This window comes from Miniopterus natalensis, chromosome 3 (genome assembly GCF_054644295.1).
Source record: "Miniopterus natalensis isolate mMinNat1 chromosome 3, mMinNat1.hap1, whole genome shotgun sequence".
Taxonomy (NCBI): domain Eukaryota; kingdom Metazoa; phylum Chordata; class Mammalia; order Chiroptera; family Miniopteridae; genus Miniopterus; species Miniopterus natalensis.
In genome coordinates this window covers 96,737,253-96,764,913 of record NC_142083.1, presented here as the reverse complement: position 1 = coordinate 96,764,913, position 27,661 = coordinate 96,737,253, and the positions used below count along the sequence as shown (strand labels likewise).

At 48.6% G+C, this 27,661-nt stretch overlaps 1 protein-coding gene across 3 annotated transcripts; it reads left to right on the top strand.

The window, feature by feature from the left end:
* Window positions 1-909: 909 nt before the first annotated feature.
* LOC148093582 (SAGA-associated factor 29) lies at window positions 910-27,661 on the top strand. Of its 3 annotated transcripts, XM_087815776.1 has the most exons (11): window positions 918-992; window positions 9,820-9,959; window positions 12,182-12,273; window positions 16,395-16,470; window positions 17,146-17,218; window positions 24,969-25,033; window positions 25,966-26,095; window positions 26,166-26,312; window positions 26,456-26,491; window positions 26,595-26,757; window positions 27,527-27,661. In XM_087815776.1, exons 3-11 carry the CDS (start codon window positions 12,199-12,201, stop codon window positions 27,641-27,643), a joined length of 882 nt encoding a protein of 293 aa, XP_087671902.1. In that variant the 5' UTR covers window positions 918-992; window positions 9,820-9,959; window positions 12,182-12,198; the 3' UTR covers window positions 27,644-27,661. The 3 variants fall into 3 exon arrangements, with proteins under 3 accessions (XP_087671901.1, XP_087671902.1, XP_087671900.1); XM_087815775.1 differs by lacking the exon at window positions 9,820-9,959 and having other exon boundaries at window positions 910-992; XM_087815774.1 differs by lacking the exons at window positions 918-992; window positions 9,820-9,959 and adding an exon at window positions 1,233-1,997.

Here is a 27,661-nt window from a genome sequence, read left to right as displayed (position 1 = left end):
TCCCAAATATCTCCTGTGGAGCAACTAAGGTCCATATTCAGAAATTATAAGATACTAGCATGTGTGAAATCCCTGCTAGCATAAGTCTCATTAAATGCAGGATACAGAGCTGAGACTGGGTAAGTGGTCAAACCATTCATTGAGGCAGACGCCCCAGAAAGGACAGAACGCTTGATGGACGAAAGTGATGCACGAAGTTGTGGGCTGAAACAGTGTGTTGAAGTTTGAGATTCTCCTCTGAAAACAAAAGTATTGAGGGCGTACTATGTGCCAGACACTGTGCTAGGTACTGGGACTACATAGGTGAACAAAACAGATGATCCTAACCTCACCGAGTTGGCCAGAATACCAAATATTCAAGCAGGTATAAACTTTGGGCGGGGTTATGTAAGAAATTGTAAGATACTAGCATGTAAACCATTACACTTAAATGTTTGCTCACATTCTTAATATGTTCCTGTGGAGGTTCCCTAAAAGCGCGATTTCTGGGTCTACAGACTTGCTTGTTTCAAAATTATTTTTAAAAAATTAGACTTTTTTGTTCACAGCAAAATTGAGGCACAAAACAGAGTTCTCATATACCCACTGCTCCCCCTCAACAGTCTTCTTGGACTTTTGCTGTTTTTAGTGTTGTCGTTTTTTAATGATTCTTTTACAGAGGCTTTGGGGAATGAAAAAGGATACTAAAAACACACAAGGACTTTGGTTTGTTAAAAATAAGGTTAAGCGGAAGAGTCGGGAAGTGTGTAAAAGAAAAACTACATTTCCCAAGGTTCCGCGCGGCACGTCACCGGGAACGGGCGGCGCACGCACAGAGGGGTCCTCTCGCCGCGACTCAGCTCTTAAAAGGGAAGAAGCGTGGTTCTCGACGTGCCGCGAACCTTCGAACGCAAGCACGTTGTTATCGACAGACTTTGGAAAGCGTCTGAGGGACGCGCCTACGCCCGCTCTCGCAATTCCCGGCGCGACGCGCTTGTTCGGCCCGTGGGTCGGTAGGTGGGGACGGGTCGCGATCTGGGACCCCGGGAGAATGGCGGGAGCGGAGGGCTGCGGCCCTCCAGCTGCGTCCCCGTCCCCGTCCCCGTCCCCGGCCTCGCTGACGCTGAGGTGGCGCCGGAGAGGCGGTGCGCACGCGCCAGGTCTCCCGGGGCGGGGGCTCGGGAGGCCGGGCCCACGGGGCCTTTGGGGTCTGCGCCTGCGCCCGCTGGTCCCACGGGCGGAGCCTGGTGCGGGCGCCCGCGAAGGTGGGCTGCTCCGCCGCGGAGCGAGGAGACGGGGGCTGAGGCTGGGCTTCCAACCCCGGCAGTTTTGACCGCATCCTGAGGATGCGCCGCTCTTAAGGAACCGCCTCGTTCTCCCTCCGTGCGCCGCCTCTGCCTTCCCTCATGTGTCTGCCCCCGTTTCAGCCAGAGCCCCGGTCTCCACTCGCCAGCACGTTCTCTGCCCCGAGCCTCTCGAACCCACTCCAGTCAGGCCTCGGCCCACACCACGCCCCTGGGCGAGCTCTTTGTCAGGGCACCGACGACCCCTGGGTCGCCAGATGCCGGGTTGGGCTCGCAGCGCCGGCCCTTCGGGGGCGCCTTCCTCCCGCGGCGGGGCGGCCTCTCCGCCGGTGTCCTCGCCCCTCTTCCCGTCAGGGTTGTGCTGGCCTCAGGCCTCACGCTCATCTCTTCCCAGCTTTCACTTCCGAGGAGGTTTCCATCGCAGGCTGTAAATACAAATACCGTCTGTTGCGACACCTATCAGGTTTCCGTCCTCACACCCAGTGCTCTATCTTTACCTCCAGGGTTTCATTATATTCTGCTCTCTTGGGGCATCTCTTAAGTAACTGAAATTTTGAGTTGTCCCCATCCCCGTCCTTCCCCCACTTCCGGCTCCTCGAGCCAAACACCTTGCTATTCCTGGTGTCTTTTGCCTCCCCTCTCCTCCCCCTGCACCAGTCTGTTAGCACATGTTTATCCTTGAGGCTTTGCAGTTTCGCTGCTGGGTGTTTAATGGTACGTATTCTCTTTGGCACTTGGTCCTTTCTGCCTGAGAATTTGTTTTCAGCTCTTTGACATTCTCGTCATTATTGAGACTTATCTATTTCTCTGCATTCTGCTCTATATGGTCCTTTTAGAGCGTTGGTTTCACCTACAGATAAGTATGTGGAACTATTTGTTTAACATCTGTGTTTCTTTCTGGACTTTAAGTTCCCTAAAAGCAAGGCAGGGACTGTTTGTCTCTCTCACTGTTATATATCCCACATGCCTGGCGCCAGAGTAGGTGCTAGATAAATACTGTTAAATGAATGAGTTTATAAAAGGGAAGTACCTCTTCTCCATAGGTGGAAAGGAGACAGCCCCTCTTAGAATATGTTGGTAGTAACGGATTTGTCTCTGCAGTGGGGATAAGGTACTGAATAGCCCAGCCTCAGACTTGTTGCTGTGTTTATAACTTGAAAGACTGTTTTAAGAGGTTTCCAGGATTCGGTTCAGCAGTCTGTTTTGAGGACTAATCTGTTGCCAGGCCCTGTGCTAATCGCTGGGAATAGGAAATGAATAAAACGGCATCCCACTCTGCTAAGAGCTCACAGTTTGGCGGGAGAGACAAGTAAGTGAAACATTTAGTCTTTCCTTGTATATGTGACAAGTGCAAGAATGAAAGTTTGTGTATGGTGCTTTGAAAGTTTTTATTGCCCTTGGCATTGGGGCAGATCCCCCTGCCGGTCATTTCTGGCTGCTTTGTTCTTTACCCCAGTATGCCATACAGATATTTTCACGTTCCCTGTGCTATGGTGTAAAACGGTTGGCCAGTATTGCTATAAAAGTGTCAACGTTTCTGCCATTTGATTAGGACCCTGAATGATGAGTAAATTTGTGAGATCCAGAGAAGAAGGGGAAGGATTAAAGGGCATTTCAGGGAAGCATAACAGGGCAGGTTTCACAGAAGCATGGAAGTCTGTGCTTGTTTGAGATGGGGGCGCTGGAATTGTTCAGCATGGGCATTGTAGCGTAGGGTCAGTAGGAGAAGGCTGTTTGGGAGGTGCTATCCAGGATCTGAAGCAGTGCCTTTGAAAGTGTTTTATAAACCACAGTGGCCCAACAGTGAGGCACCCTGTTCTCACTGGGTAGCTTCATTACAGTCCATAGCTTTTAGTTTTTAGTTATTTATTTAATTTTTTAAATTTATCTTTATTGTTGAAAGTATTACAGGTGTCCCATTTATCCCTCTAATTGACCCTCTCCACCGCATTCCCATCCCCTCCCCAGGACTTCACCCCATTATTGACTGTCCATGGGTTATGCCTATATGCATATAACGTCCTTGGTTAATCTCTTCCCACCCTCCACCCTTCTTCCCTCTTTCCTTTGAAATATGATCGTCTGTTGCATGCGTCAATGTCTCTGGATCCATTTCGTTTGTCAGATTCTTTTGTTCATTAGCTTCTTCTTAAAGAAGACCCTTCAGCATTTCACATAGTACTGGTCTGGTGGTGATGAACTTCTTTAGCTTTTCCTTGTCTGAGAAGCTTTTTATCTGACCTTCAGTTCTAAATGATAGCTTTGGTGGGTAGAGCAATCTTGGTTGTAGTTCCATGTTTTTCATCACTTGGAATATTTCTTGCCACTCTCTTCTGGCCTGCAAGGTTTCTGTTGAGAAGTCAGCTGACAAGTCTTATGGGTGCTCCCTTGTAGGTAACTAACTGCTTTTCTCTTGCTGCTTTTAAGATTCTCTCTTTGTCTTTAACCTTTCGCATTTTAATTATGATGTGTCTTGCTGTGGGCTTCTTTGGGTTCCTGTTGTTTGGGACTCTCTGTGCTTCCTGGACTGGTAAGTCTGTTTTGTTCCCCAGGTAGGGGAAGTTTTCTGTAATTACTTTTTCAAATAGGTTTTCAAGTTCTTGCTCTCTTTCTTCTCCCTCTGGCAGCCTAATAATTACGAATGTTGGGCCTCTTGAAGTTGTCCCAGAGACTCCTTACACTATCTTCATATTTCTGAATTCTTTTTTCTTTTTTCTCTTCTGGTTGGGTGCTTTTTGTTTCCTCATGTTCCAAATTGCTGATTTGATTCTCAGCGTCCTCTACTCTACTGTTGATTCCCTGTAAATTATTCTTCATTTCAGTTTGTGTAGCCTTCATTTCAAATTGGTACTTTATTATGTCATTGATTTTTCTCAGTTATTTTTGTAAAACTCTTACTAATATGGTTAAGCATCTTTATAACCAAAATTCTGAACTCTGTATCTGTTAGCTTGCTTGGATCTATTTCATTTAGTTCCTCTTCTGGAGATTTCTTCTGTTCTTTCCTTTGTGACATGTTTCTTTGCCTCCACATTTTGGCTGCTTCCAGGTGTTTGTTTCTATGTGTTATGTAGGGTGGCTTTGTGTAGTAGGTGTCCTGTAGGGTCCTGTGGCTCAGCCTCCCCATTCACCTGAGCTGGGCCTTCTAGCTGCTCCCCTGTGTGGGGTGTGCGCACTGACTGCCCTGTTGTAGTTGAGCCTTGGTTGCTGTTGGCGTCATTGGGAGGAATTGACCCCCAGGCCACTTGGCTGTGAGGACCAGCTGCAGCTACAGCCAGAGAGCCCTTGTGCTGGAGACACCCCTATTGAGCAGGATTTATTTCAGTGGAGCTTTGGTGTTCACCAAGTGTGCCCCTTGAGTGTGTCACTCGTGGATGTGGTAGGGTTGTAATCCAGTGTGGCCAAGTCTGACCACCAGGTGCACTGTCTCTGGGGCCTCTGGGGAGGTGCAAAGTCAGCCTCTGCCAGTACCTTGCCCAGGGCCAGCCAGCATGAGCTACACAACAAACCGTAGTTGGCTGCTACTTGTGCTGGGCTTGGAGGTGCCCAGGAGAGGCCAAGCTGTGAGCCAATGCAGGCTGCCGCTAGAGCCAGGCCAGGGGCCACTTATCGAGACATATGAGGGCTCGCTGCTACTTATTTGAGAGATTTTAGGAAAGTCCTAACCATAAGGCACGGGAGGCCACTTGCACAGAAAAACCACTGGAAATGGCTTGGATGAGCTTGCAGGTGGGGAGGGTCGGGGTCTCGAGGAATCACCGGGGCCTGGCCAAAGGTGTGAGTCAGGTGCTGGAGATTCAAATATGGCGCCTTCCTGCCGGCTGTGTGCGGGGAGGACTAACCTAAGGAGCAATGGCCTCTGCCAGCTCTTCTCTCTGGGAGAAAGCTGCCCCTCCAGCTCTCACCCCAATTGCAGGCAGGTTATTTCCTCCCCAAGTGTCCCAGGTTCCTTTCAAGCTGCTCCCCGACGCTGGGGCTCAGAGGGAGCACGTCTGAGTGAGTCCGTGCTCGGGCCCTTTTAGAGGAGCTGCCGGGAATTCTGGCACCCTCTGGGACCCTCAGCAACAGTCCACGCTGGTTTTCACAGCCCGAAGTTGTGGGAATTTCTCTTCCCGTCCCTGGAGCCCTGGGCTGGGGGGCCTGATGTGGGGCTGTGACCCCTCACTCCTCCCGGGAAATCTCCGCTGCCGAGATGTCCTCCCCGGTTTAAATGGCAGCCCCGGGTGTGGGGCCGCGGCCGCGTCTCTGGGATTCAGCCCCATCCACCCATGCCTGCGTCCCTCCTACAGGTCTTGGTGCTTTTTCAGTTCCCTGGTTGTAGGGCTTCTGTTCACCTGGATTTCAGGAGTTTCTGATGATGGTTGTTCTGTATTTCAGTTGTAATTTTGTTGTGGTTGTGGGAGGCAGCGGTTGTAGCTGTTACCTACGCTGCCATCTTTTTTCGGGCCATTCCATAGCTTTTAGTGACCAACTTTCTGGAGCTAGAAGCAGAGACATTTGATAAGTCACAGGCCTTATTTTTAAAATTTTTTTTCTTTTTTTCTGATTTCTAAATTTGTATACAAAGATTCTTACAAAGGTTTAAAAAGTGATTCTCATTTAGATTTTTGATGAATTGTCTGCACTAGAAAAAATAATTTATGTCTCTTCAGGATTTGTGGTCACTGTATCCATGGAGCAGAAGGTAGCCTGGTGAACATGCACCAGTGGGAGTTGGATGTTGATGATAAGGGCTCTTTGAGCCCTTAAGGCTCACTTAGGTTATAGAGTCAGACAAATCTGGATTTGAATTGCACTTCTGCCACTTTGTACCTGCATGACCTTGATAAAGTCATTTATTTCTCCACAGTACTAAATGAATAGTACTTTCTTTGCAGGATTGTTAGAAAAGTTAAATAGGATAACCTACATAAACATGCTTATTAGCATATGGTAGATACTCAGTAAGGAATAGCTGTCATTATTACCTTTATTTTTCTACCTCTTTTTTTCAGATGCCACAATAAATCACCATCAGTGTAATCTTAATAACCTAACAGATGAGTGGCAGTTTACAATAGACTGATGCATCTATTTGCATTATCTCTTTTGCTATTGAATTTGTGAAGTTGTGACAGAACTTGGAATTGGAAGGAAGAGCATAGATTTTAGAACTTGCAGTCTTGGAATCCCAGCTTAGTTACCAGTATTTCCTAACTGAGTTGCCTAGCATAACTTAACCTATCTGAACTTCTGTTGTCCCAGATAGAAAGAGGGTGTGCCTGTAGGATTGCTATAAGGTTTAAAAGAGAATCACCTGTGTAAGGTCCAGTACAGAAGCATGGTAGGTCCTGGGGGGAAAATACCATTTTCTCCTTAACTTTTTAAAACAATTAATGAATGTAGATTCTTATTGATGGTGGCTGGATTGAAGGATGGGATCTAAGTGTAGGGCTTTAGATGCTTTTCTTCCCTTTGATTCAGAACAAAGCTCGTATTGTCTTAAGCCCTATGGGATTAATTTTAGAGTGGTTTAAGTATAGGATATTTGGATTTGTATGATGCCTTGGCTGATAGTAGAGGGGCTACAGTGCTGCTTTAGGTGTTTAGCAGTTCACATATAGTTCCTTTCTGCAACCTTTGTCCCTAAGTATTACTTCTTAGTTGTCAAACTTCTCAGTTGCAGATAAGAAAAAGCTAACCCAAACACTAGCCCAGGTGGAAAAGGGGTATACGTGCTTCAGGCACGGCAATATCCAGAAGACTAAAGTATGTCACTGGCATTTTCTGTCTCTCAGCTCTGCTTTCCTCCATGTTGGTTTCTCTCTCAGATAGGCAAAGCCTCTATCAGTTCCAGGCTTCTGTGCTACTCTTTTAACCAACAACCGAAAGAAGATATCTCTTTGCAGATAACTCTAGCAAAAGATCTGAAATTAATTTTTGGCCAGACTTGGGTCACATGATGGTCAGGGAGAATGTAATATTTTCATTGGCGCAGGCAGTACACCCATCCTTGGAGCCAAGGTGAGGGGCAGTTTTCCAAAAAGAAATTGTAGTGCTGTTATCAAAATGGAGAAAAGGTGCCAGGCGAGACATTCCGAGGTTGCTACAGGCCAGCCTTCACGCAAATAATGAATATTTAACTCTTCACAAAATATTGGGAGGAGAAAAACCACTATTTGAAGGTATTGGAGAGTAGCCAGAAGCAGGTAGTAACTGGTCAGGAGATGACACCCAGAAGACAGCAATGATACCGGTGAGTTTCCTATGACAAAGGTGCATCTTGGAAAGAAGATAGCCACAGAGATGTTCCAAATCTTTATATAAAAGTAGTTTTGGGTGTGGCAAACACACAATACACTGCACAGGTGATATGTTGTAGAATTGTGCACCTGAAACCTGTATAATTTTGTTAACCAATGTCAACCCAATAAATTCAATAAAAAAGGAAAAACAAAAAAAGTAGTTTTACCCAAATGTCCATCTACTGATGAATAAACAAAATGAGGTATATCCATGCAATGGAATATTATTAAACCAGAAAAGGAATGATGTACTGATACGACATGGAAAACATTATGCTAAGTGAAAGAAGCAAGTCATAAAAGGCTGCATCTGTATGATTTGGTTGTATGAAGTGTCTAAAATAGGCAAATCCATAAAGGCAGAAACAGAATAATGGTTTCCAGCGACTAACAGGAGGAGGGAATGGGGAGTGACTGCTGATGGGTAAAAGTTTCATATAGGGGTGTTGAAAATATCCAAAGATAATGGTGATGGTTACACAATTTTGTGAATATACTAAAAAATGAAAAACAACACACAACAACACTGAATTGAACACTTTAGAAGAGTGAATTATATGGTATGTGAATTATATGTAAATTAAGCTGTTATTTTCATTCTTATTTTTTTTAAATATATCTTTATTGATTTCAGACAGAGGACGAGAAAGAGAGAAACATCATTGATGAGAGAGTCACTGATCAACTATCTCCTGCGCACCCCCTACTAGGGATCAAGCCTGCACTTGGGCTTGTGCCCTGACCAGGAATCAAACTGCGATCTCCTGGATTATAGGTCAATGCTCAACCGCTGAGCCCCGCCATCTGGCCAAGCTATTATTTTTAAAGTCTGCCAGACTTCTGAACTGGACAAGCATTGGGCACAGTCCAAGCAGTTTGGCCAGAGCTGAAAAAGCTGTACAGATTCAGCTGATGCCTACCACAGGGAGTTTGAGTTCTGCTGTGTTTAACTGTTTGGTAAAACAAAACAAAAATAAGACTTTTTAGAAGAGCATAACAGAATCCAGAGTCATTCATAATGGCCAGGATGCAATTCAAAATTATTAGAAAAAAGAAACAAAAATATGAAGTATATTCACACAAAAAAAGCATTCTATGGAGATCAACCCCAAGATGAGCCAGTGTTATTAACAAGAATTTTAAAGCAGTTATTAAAACTGTGTTCAAGTATGTAAATAGGCTTATAATGAGTGGACAGACACAAAATCTCAGCAGAGAAATAGAAACTAAAATAGAAACAAATGGAAATTCTAGAACCAAATATTCAGATATCTGAAATAAAGACTTTACTAATGGGGTTAAGAGCATATTGGAGTGAGATATTATATGGATAAGAAATACCATTGACCTTTACCTTACACCAAACATAGAAATTGATCTGAGATGGATTATAAACTTAAAAGCCAAAGCTACAGAATATCTGGAAGAAAACAGAAGAGCATCTTTGTTACCTGGGAACACAGAAAGCAATAACCATGAAAGAAAAACTTTGATAGACTTAAAGCTTAAAATTCTGCTAATCAAAAGACACCACCACTAAGTTGAATAGGCAAGCCACAAACTGGGGGAAAGAATTTTCAAAATTTACATCTGACAGAAGACACATATCCCGAATATATGACAAACATTGAAAAATAAGTAAACCCTGGCCAGTGTCTCTCAGTGGTTAGAGCATCACCCTGCACACCAAAGGGTTGCTGGTTTGATCCCAGTCAAGGGCACATAGTTGCAGATTCAGTCCCTGGCCCCAGGCAGGGCTCATGCAGGAGGCAGCTAATTGATGTGTTCCTTTTACATCGCTCTTTCTCTCTCCCCCTCCTTGTCTCCCCCCCCCGCCCATCCCTCCCTCACTTCCACTCTCTAAAAATCAATGGAAAAAATATCCTTGGGTGAGGATTAACAGAAACAACATAAATCAATAATAAAAAGACAACCTAGTTAAGACACGGGCAAAACACCTGAACAGATTCGCCATAAAGGAAGCCACATAAGCACATGGGAAGGTGCCCATCACTGATAGTCACCAGCGAAGAATAAATTAAAACCACAATGTAGCACTTCACACTAGCGAGGGTGGCTCAAGTTTTAAATAAAATAAAAGTGACCACACTGTGTGATGCCCAGGATATAGAGCAACTGGAAATCCGTACATTGCTGGGAGTGGAAAATGGTGCAACTACTCAGGAAAAGGGTCTGGCAGTTTTTGGTTTTTTTAATGTTCGCCCAAGGATATTTTCTCCATTGTTTTTCAGAGAGTTGAAGGGAAAGAGAAACATCGATGTGGGACCAAGGATCGAGCCTGCAAGTGAGATATGGGTCTATGGGCAGAATCCAACCCGGGAACCTTCAGTCCACAGGCCAGCGCACTAACCATTGAGCCAAACCAGCTGGGGTGGGTTTAGCAGTTTCTTACAAAATTAAATATACCTCAGACCTAAGTATTTATTCAAGAAAAGTGAACATCTGCCTCAGAAAGGACTCCCTTGACTGCTCAGAGCAGTTTTATTTATAATGGCCCCAAACTGGGAAGAACCCAGGCCCAATTAAAAGAGCTAGTTAGCCCAGGTCAGCGTGGCTCAGTGGTTAGAGGTTTGGCCTCAGCACTGGAGGGTCATGGGTTCGATTCCCGGTCAAGGGCAGGTACCTGGGTTGCAGGTTTGATCCCTGCCCCTGGTCAGGGCCCGTTTGGCAGGCAATCAATGAATGTGTCTCACATCAATGTTTCTCTCTCTCTCCTCTCTTCCACCTCCCTTCTACACTCCCTAAAAAAGCAAGGGAAAAATATCCTCACTCCTTGAGTGAGGATTAAAAAAAAGAAGCCTGTTAAACAAACTAGTTTGTTCATACAATAGAATGTATGAGATTCATACATAGGTGAATGTCAGAAACATGTTAAGTGGAAGAACCCAGGCCCAAAATAATTGGGTGGCCTGATGATGTTTATATGAAGTTCTAGAACAGGCATAACTGATCTGTAGTGGAAAATATCAGAATAGTGGTTGCCTTGGAGGGTAGAAAGAGATGGTGCTGCCTTCTAAGTCCCTAGAGAGAGGAGAGAGTGCTAGGAGCCAGAAAGGTCACAGCACTGACCTTGCTTCAGGGCATGCCCGAGGCCTTGCAGGAGTCGCCCAGCCTGGTGGTTGGAGGGTAGTGATGAGGTCACCTGGGAACCCTGGGCTTTGTCACAGGCAGCTGGGCCTGGAGCTTTCCAGCTGCCTGGCAGCCGCCCGGCCTCTCCGTCGGGGCTGCGGGTCAGGTGTAGTTCGTGTCCCCTGCAGCTTGCTCCTGCTTGCTTTGCACCAGAAGGCGTGGTGCTCAGAGTAGCGAGCCTGAGGAAGCTTCGCCTCTGCTTAGAGTGTGTTTTCTGAGAAAATTCAAGTTCATAACTGACCATGTCTTGAGGTAGCAGTAGTTTGTTGTAAAATCATAAAGCGAGGGAGTTCTTGTAGGCAGGGTGCTACCCAGCAAGCCCAGTGATCCGCAGGAACCCCGCCACTCATCGCATCGCTTCAAAATTATTTCACATGGATAAGAATGGGGTGGGCGGAGAGCATTTGAAGTCACCAGTCACCGTTTGTATGTGTGGGGAGCCAGATCATTGGTGGGGCGGAGTGTTGGAGAGACTGAGACTAGTCTCTTCAAAAACAGGGCCCTCCTTTCCCACTGCTGCCTGCTGGTTGCAGGTGTAGGCCCTGCCTGGTTGGTATCTGACCTGTTCCTTCCCATCCAGACCACAAGGTGGCGTTTTCACTTTGGTTTGCTGAGCATGGCAACCTCAGTCTCCAGTGTCTGTCTGTCTCTCCACCTACCATTTGCAAAGGTTTGAAGAAATACTTCTTGCCTGGCCGGGCGTGGCTCAGCGGTTGAGTGTTGACCTAGGATCCAGGTGATCGGGGTTCGATTCCTGGTCAGGGCACATGTCTGGGTTGTGGGCTCGATCAATGACTCTCTCATCATTGATGTTTCTGTCTCTCTCTCCCCCTCCTTTCCTCTCTCTGAAATCAATAAAGATCTATTAAAAAAAAAAAAAAGAAATACTTCTTTTCTTGTCTATACATGTGATATCAGTGGAGAATAAATACCCAAGAACTATAGTAGTTGCCTCTAGGGGTAGGAGGTATTGTACTTCTTGAATTGTTTGAATATTTTTTACTAAGTACATATATTATCTACTCAAAGCTTTTTTCCCCCCTTAAGAGAAACAGGCTTTGTGTCCAGCCACAGTGAACAGAGATGGGATGATATTGTGATACATTGAGGAGGGCCTAAACTAAGACAGTGGCAGGTGTGGTGGAAGAGGGGAAGCTGGGTTTGAGATAAATTTCTGAGGCCAATAGAATTTGAATGAAGACTGATCATGGAGATGGGTGGTTGGAGATGAGCAAGGAGGAGGAATGAGGGACTCCAGGATTTCCAGCTTGGGAAGCTGGCTGGACAGGGATGGATGCCATTTACCCACATCTGGAAGGCAGAGCAGTGCAAAGACCCTATGGCCAGGGAAGGTCACATTCACCAGTCCCCGGGTTAGGACTACCGCCAATCTTTTTTGAGGGCACAGTAGTTTAACCTGTAACGGCATCTAACGAGGTTCTCTTCTGTTCCTCCCCACCCCAGGCACCCCGCCCCGTACCATGGCCCTCGTGTCTGCTGATTCCCGCATTGCAGAACTTCTCACAGAGCTCCATCAGCTGATCAAACAAACGCAGGTGAAAAGCCACAGCCCTCCATTCCTAGAGGGAAACATGGGCTGTGATGCCGAGGTGTGGAGGGGTGGGAAGGGGTTGTGTTCAGAGAGATTGGATGTGCAGGAAGGAAGAGGACGTGATGAAGGTGAGAGGAGGAGGGCAGGACTACCATTCCTGTTGGGTTACCCATCACGTGCAGGATCTCATGATTGTTTGTTTAATAACAGCTATATTGAGGTATAATTTACCCATTTAGAGTATATAAGTCCATGGTTTTCAGTACATTCCAAGAGTTTTGCAACCATGACCATGATGAACTTCAGAACATTTCACTGCTTGACAGAAGTGCCCTGTATTTAATAGCAGGCACTCCTTTTTCCTTCCACCCCTGAGCCAGGTAAACAAAGATGCTCTTTTGAGGCAAGATAGTCCAAGGGTTTAGAGGTTCACGCTCAGAAGTCGGTCCAAGGCCAAACCTGTTTTGGATGTGCAGGGTTTGAAAACCCAGGCTGGCTGAGTTAATCTCTTACTGCGTAAGGTACTCCCTGACCCTTGGCCTAGCGGCTCTCTTATTGCAAAACAATCATATTTGACCATCTGTCTTTGGTATGGCGTTTACACTGTCACAGATACAGCGATAAGAGCAGTGTGAATACGCTTGACCTTTGGAGAAGCCCTTGGGGCTAGGGATAGACTTAGGAAAACAACCAATGTGTACTTAGAGCCATTGCATCCATTTTCATATTGTTGAGCTAATGTGATTACTCGTTTTGCCCTTCACCTACCACTGTTTGTACATTATTATAAACTTGTGTAGAAATATTTAGCATAGAAATTAGCTGATGATTAGAGAAATCCAGTTCTTCCTCAGGCCACTCATTTTCCATGAGTATTATACTCTGAGAAGGCTGTGACTCAGCCTCCCAATACAGTTGGACATCAGTCTCAGTGTTACCATATCACGTATTTACATAAGGTGGTTGAATCTTAGCGACAGTGCCGTCTGTTACACCATAGTGAAGTATGGTCATGGGAAAATTCATTTTTAATGTGGAACTAATCAGTAAGAATTACAGGGCCTGCCCGTGTCCCAGATATTGCTATGGGCAGGCGTTATTACAGTGGCCATGATTCAGTTATTCCTGGGTTCCAAATCAGCTGGGGATAAAGCCAGTCACCCTGCCTCAGCTCAGAGGCTTTACTGAGCCTGGTTTCCGTTGTGTGCTCTCCTAAGGGGAGGACAGGCGGTACTCAGTACAAGTCCTGTCTCTGCTAACTGTATTTCAGGCTGTGTCTTATTTTGATTAACCCTTGGGTCAGGGTAGTCCTGGTGCATCAGTGTAACCTACCAGTGTCCCTAGAGGGCTTCCACAGGTTTGGAGATCATAACATCCCATAGTTGTGCCCCTTGGGGCTTGGCAGGCAGTGTGGAGAGCCTTCACCCTGTGGCTGCATTAGCCTCCACCTATATTAAAAAAGCCAGGAGGCCTGGTGGGACTGGGTGCAAGCCCTTTCCAACAACACATGGGTCCTAGAAAACTACTTTACTAAATCTTCATCATCTTTCCAGGCTGACTCTCATCCCTCCCTTCCCCTTGCAAGAGAATTCACTTCAGTCTGTTTTTTCTGATTAACACATCTTTTCCCGTTAATCCTATTTCTCATTAAAAGTGCATTTGGCTGGTCCCACAGCGCACACACCCTTTTGTCTGTGAGCCCGTGTCGCTTACTCCGCCGTGATTGTGTTGACGCCCTGTACTGATGGCCTGGGTGCACTTAGCATACATATTTGTCCCCAGAAGTGTTGGGTGCCCCAACTAGGGTTAGATGCGAGGTGGTCACACCTGGATGTAACTTAGCCTGAGCGCATCATACAGACTTTCAAAAGCTTTCTTGGCTCAGGGTGGGCTGTTCCCGGGGAATTTAGACCCAGCATGTGGTGTCTGGTGCTTTAATCCTATCAACAACCAGTTCTCTCCCTATTCTTTCTAATAACTTTTCATTTACAAAGACAGGGGTGATGTGTATTTGTGCCCAGTGTGCTGCGGTATATTGATAGGCACTGCCATAGTCTGTCCCTTGTCCCGTTCTCAGCATGCCATCACCCAGGTTTATAGTTATACGAGGATCAGTCTGCTGAGAGCCATAACTGCACAGTCCAGTGGCCCAGGAGGGAGCAGTTCCCAGAAATTCTTTCCTAAAGGATATCCTTTGTAGTGGGCTGTAACCTGGAAACTAAGAGTCAGAAGATGCTGGCACACATATTCCTAAGTGAAAGAACCCAGTCTGCAAGGTTATTGACTATGATTCCACCTATATGACATTCTGGAAGTGGCAGAATGAGAGAGTAAAGAGATAAGGGGCTTGGGGATAGGGAGGGGTGCATGGGGATAGGAAGGGGTTTTTAGGGAGGTAAAACTATTGTGTGTGATACCGTAACGGTGGGTACATGACCTTATGCATTTGTCCAAACCCATGGAATGTACATCACAAAGTGAACCTTGCCCTGGCCGGTGTGGCTCAGTTGGTGGAGCGTCTTCTTCTGCACCAAAAGGTTGCCAGTTCAATTCCAGCTCAGGGCACATACCCAGGTGGAGGGTTCGATCCCTGGTTGGGGTGTGTACAGGAGGCAACCAGTCAGTGTTTCTTTCTCACTTCGATTTTTCTCTCTCTCCCCCTCTACCTTCCTCTCTCTGTGAAATCAAATTTTTAAAAACATATTAAAAATAATAAAGAGGGGGGAAAAAGGAAGTGAACCTTAATGTAATCTATGGATTTTCGTTAATAATTGTCAGTATTAGTTAATTAATTGTAACAGCTGTACCACACTAATGCAAGATGTTAATTAGGTGAAACTGTGCAGAGGAAAGCAGGTGTATGGGAACTCTCTACTGTCTGCTCGATTTTTTTCCAAACCTAAAACTGCTCTAAAAGTTCATTAATAAAATGTTAAGGCTAAAGAAAAGAAGATACTGGCACATTGCTAGATTCCCTTCAGTCGTCAGTAGTTAATCCAGTTTATCATCATAGCGTGTAACCAGAATGTCTCTCAGAGGGATGCCACTCAGGACTGCAGACTCCCTTTTAACTCTATCCGGTTCTAAAAGCAGGAGGGATCTTAGCAAATATATGGCTTCACGCTTTTGGGCGTCTGGTATAACCGAGTTTAGAGCCCATAGTATTTTCTTAGTCTGAGTGTATCTTGAAGTTATCAGTATAATATTGAACTTACACCATTTCATAACCCATTCATTCCTCAGCTACTAATTTCTCTTTCTCTCCCCTTGTCATTGATTTTTAGCCACATTTTCCAGCCCTGGAAGGATGTTAGGTTCAGCTGGTCCAGATTGCCAGCAGCAATGCTAGTCTAGCAGGTGTCATGTTCTGTCTCCTCCCCAGCCCTCCTCGGTCATTCCCATTCATGAAGGTTAGGATTACATAGGTACAGAACTACTGGGCTCTTTCGACCACTGGGTAGTGTAGCTGCGTTCACCATTAACTCCACTTTGCAGGCACTTAGAAGTTCTAAGAACCATCCCTGCTTCTGGCACCTTCAGTTGCAGCCCTGGTCCCAGGACCGCTGATGTGGGGAAGAACTGCACCAGCATCCTTCCCCATCCCTCTCCCCCAGCGGAAATGACCATGGATGGATGTGTGAATTCTGGACTCAATTCTAGTCCCTTGCTCTATAGGCCAGTATCACCATTTGACAACTGTAGCTTTATAGTAAATTTGGAAATCGGGAAATGTGAGTCCTCCAATGCTTTTGTTTTTCCTTTTCAAGGTTGTTTTGGCTATTTTGGGTTACTTGAATTTCCATTTGAATTTTTTTTTTTCCCCCCATATCAATTTTAAAATAAGCTTGTCAATTTCTACTAAGAAGTGAGCTGAAATTTTGGTGGGTATTGTATTGAATCTGTAGATCAATTTGTCTTTTCTGGTGGAGAGTCATTAAATCTGTAGTGTACAATTTCACTTTAATGCCTTTGTAATGCTTTTGTGTTAGTGAAGGGGGAATCCTTTGTAACTGGTCCTGACTTGGATGTAGAAAATGAGCGCCATGCTTATGGGCCTGTGCCTGGGGTGCAGGTGGCCCAGCAGGATGAAGGCCTCCCTCCGACCCTGTGGCCTCCTCCTTGCAGGAAGAGCGTTCGCGGAGTGAACACAACCTAGTGAACATCCAGAAGACCCACGAGCGGATGCAGACGGAGAACAAGAGTGAGCAGCTGGGCTCAGGGAAAGGGGATGAGCAGTGGGTGTGGGCCAAGGCTGGGAAAGTGGCTGCTGTCGTTTTCACAAGGGCCTTTGGCATGTGCCTGCGTAAGCCAAATGAGCTGCTTAGGCCAGAGGGACAATTTTCCCTTAGGCTGGGTGACTTAGGGTGACTTAGGAGACAGATACCAGGCTGCCGAGTACTAAGGAACCTTAAAGTCCCCCAACTCTAGGGGTGGGAAAGTCACTGAAATGAGTTTGCATCTAGGGAAACGCCTTGGCTCACAAGCTCCGGGTCAGCTGGTGCTTTCTAGAGCACGTCCCTCCCCGGGCCCCCAGGTGGCCAGGCTCCTGGCCTTGTCCTTTCCAGCTCTGAGCAGCTTTGAGATTGGTTTCTGTTCTTCCGTGTGCTGAGACATCCTTTCTGTATGTATCATGCTATGGCAAAGGCAAGGATCTTCCCTCGGATGTAGTGATGGCATTTGTACCACATGAGAAGGTGAACTCACAGCACAGGGGGCCGGGGGCCTCGGGGAGCACTTCTGAGCCAGTGAAACTCATGCCGCAGTCCGTCGTGGCTCCCCTGGGCCTCCCGAGGCCTGAGCCGGGAGTACTGGAAGCAGGGCCACATTGCTGCGGGCTCCCCGCGCCCAGCTCTCTCTCGCTGTGCTTCCTCCGCAGTCTCTCCCTATTACCGGACGAAGCTACGAGGCCTCTATACGACCGCCAAGGCCGACGCAGAGGCCGAGTGCAAGTGAGTACCGGCCACCAGCCGCCCTCGCCTCCCTGCCTCCCGGTGCTGGGCTGCAGGAACCTGAGGACCACGGCCCAGCTACCTTCCTGGCAGGGATGAGCCTCTCCCTTGGGGCCGCCTTCCCCGGAGCCCACTTCTAGGCCCCCCTTCCCTAGCCCTCCTGCTCTGTAGATGGCAACAAGGCAGGGGTCAGTCCTCCCACTGCCATTTACCAGCCACATGACCTTGGGCAGTCACTTTAGCAGAGACTCAGTTGCTCCATCGTTAAAAGAGAGATAATAACTAACTATAGAACTGTCTACATAAAATGAGATGATGCATATTAAGTGCCTAAGACTAGTGTTTTTCAAGCTCTGAACCATAACACATTAGGAAGTGTATTCTCTATTGTGCGGGTAACAACAGCAACAGTAGCAGTAACCATAACAACTCCATGTGACCTTACTCTGTGCCAGGAACTGTTGCATGTGTTCTATATATTTACCTCATTTAACCCTCAGCAACCCCACTGTGGGGTTACACCCACTTAACAGATGAGGCACTGAAACACTAGGGGATTCTTTATCTGCCAAAAGTCACAATTAGGAAGTGGGGAGCCCAGTTTGAAACCCAAAGTCGTGTTCTTTAATACCATGTATAAGGATCCCTTTCCCCAGTACACACATCTGTTTTATATGTACACACGTCACAGACTTGGAACAAGAAGCACAGTTTTTACTGTTACTATTGTATAGTCTATTCTTATTTATTTTTTTAAATGCTGGTGGTTACCCAAGAAATTAATTTTATGACTCGCTAACGAGTCATAGCCTACAGTTTATGTCACACTGCCTTGCCCTTGTAGGTGATGCCTGGCATGCAGGGCCCAGAGGGGTGACAGGCATGTGCCCGAGCAGCACCCTAAGCATTACTCGAGGCTGCAGGGCTCTTCCTACCCTTCCATCTGGCTCTTCTCGGGCTCTTCCCTGTGCTCATGGTTCTGTATTTTCTTTGCCTGCTGTCAGTCATTCTGTAAACCTTTGCTGGTGCTACCCTGCCTCTGGCACTGGCAGTCCCCATATAGAGACAGGATAGTGAGGATCCTGCCTTCAAGGGCAAGCTGTCTAAAACAACACCTATAGGACAGTGTAGTTGATGGACCAGCAGAGAAGGGGCTCACTGTGCTGGGGGTCGGGGATGGCATCAGGGAGAAGGCTCGGGTTGGGGATCAGTAGGGAGACAAGGCGGAGAGCAGAGAGTGTGCAGAGGCCATGGAGGGGACCTGCAGAGCGTGTGCATTTGGGAAAGGAGAACTAGTCCTTATGGCCGGGGTAGGGGAGGGCGGGAATGTGGAGGGCCTCCAGTACCTGGCCTTTATCCAGGAGGTGATAGGAAGCCATGGAAGATGTAAAAGCAGGAGGAACTGCCACGTGGGGAGTAGACTGGGTGAGATTGAAGGCTACTTAGGAGACCGGGCAAGAGATCCTGATGGAGTTGAGCTGAGATGGTGGCAGTGGGAATGAAACGCAAGAGTGGGCCCAAGGGCAGTTTCTGAGACCAAATTGGGGACCAGGTGGGAGCAGAGAAGACTCTGAGGTTCTTAGCTTGGACAAAGGGATCTGGTGAGGCTTAGGGAGGCTGGGGAGCAGAACAAAAGGGTGGGGCCAATGTGGGGGGAGGAGAGTGAATTTTGATTGGAGGCATTGCCTCCTTGGCTCTCCAGCCCATGCTTCCCCACCAGTATCTTCTCCCTGATTTTCAGGTTTCTCATTTGGCCATAGTCGGACCCTTTCTCAGTCACCTGGGCTTGCTTGCATAAGTCAGAGTGACTTGGGGTCATTTGTGGGTAAAATGCAGACTGTCTCTTCCCAGCTAAACTGCTGACAAAGTGAGGTGACAAGTTCTGAAACCAGTGTGGTGTGGGCTCTTCTCTGGCATTGACTTACCCAGAATTCAGCTTGTTCGTAACTGCGGGTCCCAACTTCTTGCAGTTCTGCTGCCATTTCCATTTACAGCCTCTCAAACATGTGCACGTTCATTGTCTAACCCCTGAGTGAGGCCTCTCAGCACCAGCTGCCCTGCTGGGCATGGAGACGGGGGAGGTAGCAGGAGACAGGAGGTAGCTAAGATGCCAGCCCTGCCTACAGGGCGCCCGAGGCTGGGCGGGGAACAAACCCTGTCCTGCATTCCTGCAGCTCTGGTCCAGGCGCCAGAACTGCGTCAGCTCACTTTCTAAGTAAGTGGATTAAGACCCTCCAGAAACTCTAGAGGAGCCAAGAGCCGGCTTCTGGAACTAGCTCGAGTCCTGAGGGAGGTTGCCATGCTTTCTACTGTGTGTGCTAAGGCTGCCTCCCACCTGGCTTTCCGCCTCCTGTTTGCAGAGAGTGGAAAGGAGACCCTGTGTCTCCATTTCACAGTCATCTTTTTAAAAAGGCCTTGAGCTCTCACACTGGCAGCAGGAGTCAGGGAAACAGGCTCAGAGATCTCACTTTCCATATTCCGGTGGAGGACACGTGGCCGTTGCCGGGGAGCAAGGTAGTGACTAACGTTAGTTCAAAAGGCCTTTCTCAGGTGCAGCTCGGTCAGGGCGCAGTGAACAGCGTGGGGTTGAGGGGTAACGCTGACTGGAGACAGTGGGTAACAGCCTCAGTCCCTCAGATTGCCGCCAGGGAAGGTAGTTTTGGGAGCGGCTAAGCCAGTTCGTGCAGAGGTACCCGAGGGACCGTTTAGCTTTCCAAGGGCCGAGTGACTCACGGGCTGAAAGGCAGGTGCCTGGAGGAGAGAATCAATGCCTGGTCCATCTTTGCGAGCCAGGCACTGGGCCCCGGGCAGCAGCCCACTTGCTGGTGGGCACCTGCGACATGGTTTTGGTCCACGATGCCGACCAGAGGAGTGCTCTGGTCTTGACGCGTCCCGGGAGGGCCCGCTCCCCCCCTCGCCCCTGACACAGATCTCAAGAGTTGGCACAGAAGCCACGTGCCCGAGGAGCTAACATTTAGGAGCCTTGTCCTCCAACTGAGCCCCTCCCCACTGCAGCCTGGTGCTGGGGCAATCCGGCAGCAGCGGGGCCCCTGCGGGTTCCTTGTGCTGCAGATGGGCAGAGGCGAGGGGGTGGGGCGGACAGCTCAGCTCCCCCAGTTCTGCCTGGATAGTGCCCTGGCCTTCGCTGCTTTGCATCTAGCTTTGCGAGCACGACTACAACTATTTCAGCAAGCGAAGGAGGCCCCAAAAGGAATCACTTTTTCCCTTTTGCCTTTGAAAATGTCACCCTGATAAATAATCACACTGTGAATTTGTATGCAGCAGTGTTGGAGTATTTTAAAGGGCCTGCACCATTTTAGCTCCTTCCTACTGGTCACGGAGAGGTGCTAAAGTCCAGGGGAGGGAGGTTAGGGCTCAGGGCTCTTGGCTGAATGCAACAGGATGTCACCCAGAAGGAATCCCTTCCTCAGCTGTCACAGGTGAAGGGGGCCCCTTGGGGTGGCACCACCCTGAGCATTGCTGCCAGGCTGGCTGACTGCCTGTCAGAAGGTAGGGAGCCAAGCTTTACCGGGAGGTCATACCTGGTGACCTGAAGCTTTTATGGTCCTGAGATGGAGAAGTTTCAGTTCCAGAAAACTGCTTTTTAAATAGTAACTGCCCTTAACACATTGTTTCCTCAAACCCCTGCGGTGGACCTGCGATAAGTTCCGGACAGGAATTACATTCCTCTCCTAGAGATTCACAGTACAGATTGACAGTATCCAAGGCTCTGCTAAGTTTTGCAAACAGTTTCTTTCACTCGGTATCTCATGTTTATACACTGCTTCTCAAGTCTGGCTGCACCTAAAGGTTCTGATTTAATCAGGGTGGAGCTCAGACACTGATAAGGATTTAACTTTTTATCTTTCATACCTTCAGACTTACATAAATGTAATATATTTCCACATCTGCTTTCTCATTGGACATGTATACACATTTTTTCCAAACTCTTTATATTACAGTCGTGATGCCCCTTGACCTCTAAATACATGAGCCAGTTTTTCCGAAAAACAAGGACATTCTTTTTTTTAGCCAGGATATATTTATTTATATAGCTGAGTCATAACCTTACATTCAAAAGGCACTAAATGAGTCATGTGGAATAGTTTAAATGTAAAAGGAGAAAAGAATGTCCGGAAGATCAGTTATATTGGAACAGAATCATAGTGATCAGTAAAGAGAAGTGTGTTCAGCCCAGTGTCACAGGGAGGACTTGCCGTGGCAGAGCTGCTCACGTGGACACTGAATGACAGTCTGGAGCTGTTCCTAATCTGGAGCTGCCATGATTGCCTGGTCCTTGATCTGATCCTAGGAAAGGTCAGGTTGCTCAGAGGAGCAGTGGCATGGACTGTGCGTGTGACTTCCCTCGTCAGCTGAGGAAGAGACCTGCACGTTGAGTTGCTGGTGGTTCAAGGTGGTTTGGATTGCAGTGCCCTCTGCACCCAGCCAGTGTCCCAGTAACGCCTTTCTGACTCTGCTGTACCGTCTTTAGGGTTCCCTCCCCCTCGGCCAGTATTTCTGTTTAATCTGTCAGGGTCTTTCTTTTGTGCTTATTATTTATGAAGAGCTCTGAGTCTCTGAAAAATTGCAGGTGGTAGCGATGGAGGTTCTACAATGTGCCCAAGGACTTTCATTTTAAAGATTTTTTAACTGATTTTTAGAGAGAGGGAAAGAGAAACAGCAAAGATGAGAGTGAAACATTCATCGGCTGCCTCGTGCATGCCGCCTACTGGGGATCGAGCCTGCAACCCAGGCACACGCCCTGAGCAGAAATTGAACCCATAACCTTTTATTATTATTATTATTTTTTTGGTTAATCCTTACTTGAGGATATTTTTCCATTGATTTTTCAAGGGAGTGGAAGGGAGGGAGGGGAGAGAGCGAGAGAAACATGATGTGAGAGAGACATGGATTGGTTGCCTCCCCCACATACCCAGACCAGGGCTGGGGAACGAACCTGCAACCCAGGTACACCCCCCTGACTGGGAATTGAACCCGAGACCCTTTGGTGTGCACGCCGACGCTCCAACCACAGAATCACACTGGCCAGCGCTCTTCTTGTTTGTTCTTTGCCCGCGGACATTTTTATGCAGCCATGCACATTTCTTAAAATCAGGACTAATATAAAACTATTAACTAACCTACAGATCTTGTTCAGATTTCATCTCTGTCTTCTCATGTCCTTCGTAGCAAAGGAAAAGTTTTCTAGTGCACATTGCCGGTGCATTTAGTCACCAGGCTGCCTTAGTCTCCTTCACTCTGCAGCCGTTCGCAGGCCGCCCTTGCCTCTCCTCACCTTGACACTGGAAGATCATAGGCCAGTGCTCTTGTTGAATGCCCCTCAATGTAGGTTTGTCTGACATTTCCTCACAGTTAGATTCAGGTCTTACCCTTTGGGCAATGGCACGGAAGTGATGTTTTCCTTAGTGCATCATGTGAGAAGACACTGTCCCTTTGGTTAAGGTGGTCTCTTCCAGGTTTCTCCTGTGCCAGGTTAATGCTATTTTCCATTGTGTTATTAATATGTATCTCCTGGGAGATAGTCCGAGACTGTGTAAAGATCCCACTTTCAGACCCACTAGTTTTCACATTTGTTTATGATTCTTGCTTAAAACAATTGGGATTTTTTTTCCAGAGCTTCCCAGGGGGTTCTGATGTCTAGCTCTGGTTGAGAACCACTCCCTTAATATGCCACAGAATACAGCTTAGGACACGCTACATACACCCGTGTCCCCAGGCAGGCCCAGCGGCAATGATCAGACTCAGTTCCCTTTGGCCTCCTGGCTTTTACTCCTCTGCTCTCCTGGAAGCGTTGAGTGCCCCACATCCCGTTGCTCACAAACCTGTGGTGGCTCTGGCTGCATCCTGCCTGCGTCCTGGACCAGCCACACCCAGCAGTGATGCTCTGAGCATGTTGGGCAAGGTGTCGCTGCTCCCTACCCCAACTTCTGGCCTCTGCCTGATGATCTCCACAAGTCACACCCTGTGGGACACCTTCTGTGACTCTGTATTGTGCTGTGTTCTCCTGTCTCCCTCCTACAGAACGAAGGCCTAGAGGCGCGGCCTGGACAATAGCCCAAATAAGCATGTGGAGTCTGTGCTGCTTTTTTTTTAAAAATGTGTTTTTATTGATTTCAGAGAGGAAGGGAGAGGGAGAGACAGAAAGAAACATCAATGATGAGAGGGAGTCATTGATCGGCTGGCTCCTGCACGCCCCCTACTGGGGATGGAGGCCGCAACTAGGGCGTGTGCCCTGACCGGGAATCGAACCATGACCTCCTGGTTAATGGGTCAATATTCAACCACGGAGCCACACTACCTGTACTGTGCTGCTTATTCATGTTAAAATGTAGCTGGCCACGCGTGGCTTAGCAGTTGAGCATTAACCTAGGATCCAGGAGGTCATGGTTTGATTCTCGGTCAGGGCACATGCCCAGGTTGTGGGCTTGATCCCCAGTATGGGGCGTGCAGGAGGCAGCCGATAAATGACTCTCTCATCATTGATATTTGTCTCTCTCTCCCTCTATCTTCCACTCTCTTAAATTAATAACGATATATATTAAATACTTATACAAACATACCCACACACATATACATATACACTTGAGGGCACCTGGCCAGAGTGGCTCAGTTGGTAGGGCACCATCCTATGCACTGAAAGGTTGCCGGTTCAATTCCCGGTCAGTGCATTTACCTGGGTTGTGGGTTCAATCCCCAGTCGGGGACCATTCAATGGATGTCTCTCTCTCATATCAATGTTTCTCTCTCTCTCCCTCTCCCTCTCACTAAGCATGTCCTCACGTAAGGGTTAAATATATATATGTACAGGAATAGGCAAAAGTAGGTTTACAGTTGAGAGTACTGGAAATAGCATTAATAAAGGATTGTAATAATCGTAACCTGCATGTCTTTTTCCACATGAGCAACTGTAAACCTATTTTTCCCACCCCTGTATTAGGGGAAAAGATTCCCCAAGGTCTAGGCTGAAGAAACCTTCCTCTGGCCAGGACTTGTGTTCACTTCTGCCAGGTTGCTTGAGCTGCAGTCAGTCTAAAACCTCATCAATTAACTCCACAGTTTTCTGGGGCGCAGCCTTTCAGGAATGAGTTCCCTCCACCTCCAGCCCTGCTCTGAGCCAACAACTCCCACAGTCCTCTGCAGAGCCTCCTTTTACATGTCCCAATTTGGGCAGACCCCAAGTTTTTCTTCTGTCTTCCAAATCCCAAGAGGTTGTTAGAGGCTCCCCACACTCAGTGACATTTCTTTGGGCTTTGTCGAATGCACTCAGGCAAAGGCAGCCCTCTGCTTTGCTTACCTATCTAGGATGCTCTTAGGATTTTTGGCCTGCTACTTCCAACTGTCTCATAAGTTGTTTTGTTTTGTTTTAAACATGTTTTTATTGACTTTAAAGAGAGAGGACTGGAGAGGGAGAGAGAAAAAGCAACTTCGATGAGAGAGAAACATTAATCGGTTGCCTCCTGCATGCCCCCTACTGGGGATGGAGCCTGCATCCTGGACGAGTGGCCTGACCAGGAATCATAATGGCAGCCTCTTGGTGCACAGGACAGTGCTCAACAACTGAGCCACACCCGCTGGGCTGACTCATCAGTTTTTTTATGCTTTTAAAATTAAAAGTCACCTACATGGGGTGCATAGCTTTCAGCAAGAAGGTTGGTCTGCATTATTAACCAGAAAGGGAAGTCGATGCTTTGTGCTTCAACCAGACCTCTTTCCTTTCTCCCACCCTCAGCATCCTCCGGAAAGCCCTAGACAAGATTGCGGAAATCAAGTCTCTGCTGGAAGAGAGGCGGATCGGTGAGTTAGACACGTCAAGTTAGTTCAGTGTCCTCAGCCAGGTGGAGTGAGGGCTCCTGAGAGCTGCAGTCACGTCTTCCTGCAGGGGTAGCCTGTAACCTCAGCCTGGTGTGATTGATCGGTCCATGGGTCTTGACAGAGACCCAGGGCAGCCTGGGACTGGGAAGAGAATGAAGTCATTCCCAGGGTTCAGAGGCAAGGCCTCCTCATTCTCGAACACCATGGTGATTTTCCCCAATCCCTCAGGATTCTCTCCCTGCACTGCCCACTCCTACTACCCCTAGACCCATTTCTTGCTGTGCTTAGAACCTGGCTGTTTTTTGAGAGCCACACGGGGATGTCTTGGAGCCAGCCTTTCAGATGGAGTTGACACCAGTTGCTGGCTTCCAGAGCCCTTTAGGCTGCTTTCCCACGTCTCTCGCCCTTTCCATGAACCCACAGTGGACAGACTCCTCACCCATGGAAATTGTCACACTGCCACCTGGGTTTAAGTTGACTGGGTGTGTGGAGCCATGCCTGAGGAAGTAAGGGCTCTGCCCACATTTGATAATTCTTTTAACTTTTTGCTTAATTACAACATATTAATAGAAAAGACATGCAAGTATACACACAGCTCCATAAATTTTCACTAACAAATGGTTGTAACCAGCACCCAGATCAAGAAACAACATGACCAATGCCTCAGAACGCCCCTTTTGCCCTTTCTGATGCCTTCCCCCAAAGGCATCCACTAACCTGCCATCTCACTAGGTTAGTGTCGCCTGGCAGTCTCTCACCAGGGCCTTCTAGTGGAGGGTCAGGGGGCACATCTGGGCCCTTGGTGCTCACTCAAGAGGTGGGGCGGCCTCCTGACAGCTCGATGCAGGCTTGCTGGGGCCCGGCGGGCCGGCACCCTCTCCCTGGTGCCTCAGGGGCTCACTTCCTTCCCGCAGCGGCCAAGATCGCGGGCCTGTACAATGACTCGGAGCCCCCGCGGAAGACCATGCGCAGGGGGGTGCTGATGACCCTGCTGCAGCAGTCAGCCATGACCCTGCCGCTGTGGATCGGGAAGCCTGGTGACAAGTGAGGGCAGGCCCAGGGAGGGAGAGCTGGCAGGGGAGGGGCTGGGGCTAACACTTCATTCCACCCTCAGGCCGCCCCCCCTCTGTGGGGCCATTCCAGCCTCTGGGGACTATGTGGCCAAACCTGGAGACAAGGTGGCTGCCCGGGTAAAGGCCGTGGATGGGGATGAGCAGTGGATCCTGGCCGAGGTGGTCAGTTACAGCCATGCCACCAACAAGTGAGTGGTCACACCCAGCCCTGTGGGAACTGGGACAGCGTGTGAAGAGCCGCTCCTTGGGCCATTTCCCCTCCCACCCTCCCCCTCGGTCCTAACCTAGCTCGGGTACCTCCCTGCATCCACTGTTCCCTTTTCACCCACAGGTATGAGGTTGATGACATTGATGAAGAAGGCAAAGAGTGAGTGTGCTGGCCAGGGAGGGGCAAGGGAAGCCTGGGGACGGCCTGGCTGCTGGGAAAGAGCCCCCCGCCTAGCCCCGGGTTGACCTAAGCGCCCCTCCAGGAGACACACCCTGAGCCGGCGGCGTATCATCCCACTGCCCCAGTGGAAGGCCAACCCTGAGACGGACCCCGAAGCCTTATTCCAGAAGGAGCAGCTTGTGCTGGCCCTGTACCCCCAGACCACCTGCTTCTACCGAGCCCTCATCCACACCCCCCCGCAACGGGTAAGGTAGCCCCCATGCACGAGATCCCCCATGACACCAGGACCACCTGGTTGACCAGATGGGTCATGGGGTCATCTTCCCCTCTTGTCCTCACCCTGTAGCCTTTGAGCTGGGAGGGTCCTGTGAGCTGCCCTCCCCTGCTGACAGTCTGCACTGTGACTCCCCTCCAGCCATGTCCTCCAGGCAGCGCCAGTGGCCCTGCAGAGCCTTAGCAGGCTGGGTGGGGCGGACCTGCTGTGTCCTCTAACCCCGCTTTCCCACTGAGATGGGGAGCCTGAGCCCGGAGATGGAAGCGCCATCCTAGGGGCCTGTCTTCCAGCCCCTGACTCCTGCGCCACTGCCCTTTCCTGGCCCAAGGCTGCTTTTCCTGGAGCTTCTGACACTAGTGCTGGCTCCCTGGTCACCCATCATGGATGGCAGTTTAGAGGCTCTTCTCCCCTCTTCCTCAAGGTCCCTGTCTGCAGCCTTCTGAATTGTCCTTGCTCCCCTTAACATCGGGTCCCTGAAAGGCACCAGTCCCTTTAGCTGCGGCCTGCCTGAGTGGGTAGTGAGTCCCCTTTTCCCTGCTTTTCATCCCGCCCTTGGCCCTTGGCCCTTTGGAGCTGAGGAGAGCTCTGTAGCAGCCGGGAGCGGGCTCAGACATCCAGACTCAGTGAGCCAGATGAGACAGGGAAGGCTGGGCCCACACACCAGGGGTTCCTATGGGTCTAGGCTTGGGGGGCCTTGCCTGGGTTTCTGACCAGCGCCTCCTGTCTGCCTCTTGCCACAGCCCCAGGATGACTATTCGGTCCTGTTTGAGGACACTTCCTATGCAGATGGTTACTCCCCTCCCCTCAATGTGGCCCAGAGGTACGTGGTGGCTTGTAAGGAGCCCAAGAAAAAGTGATGCAGGCTGGCAGGTTCA

Coding starts and splice junctions, on each gene's coding strand:
- LOC148093582 (XM_087815774.1), top strand. CDS start 1,952: ATGTTTATCCTTGAGGCTTTGCAGTTTCGCTGCTGGGTGTTTAATG. Junction 26,313..26,455: donor TACAGCCATGCCACCAACAA/GTGAGTGGTCAC, acceptor TTTCACCCACAG/GTATGAGGTTGATGACATTG. Junction 26,492..26,594: donor ATTGATGAAGAAGGCAAAGA/GTGAGTGTGCTG, acceptor GCGCCCCTCCAG/GAGACACACCCTGAGCCGGC.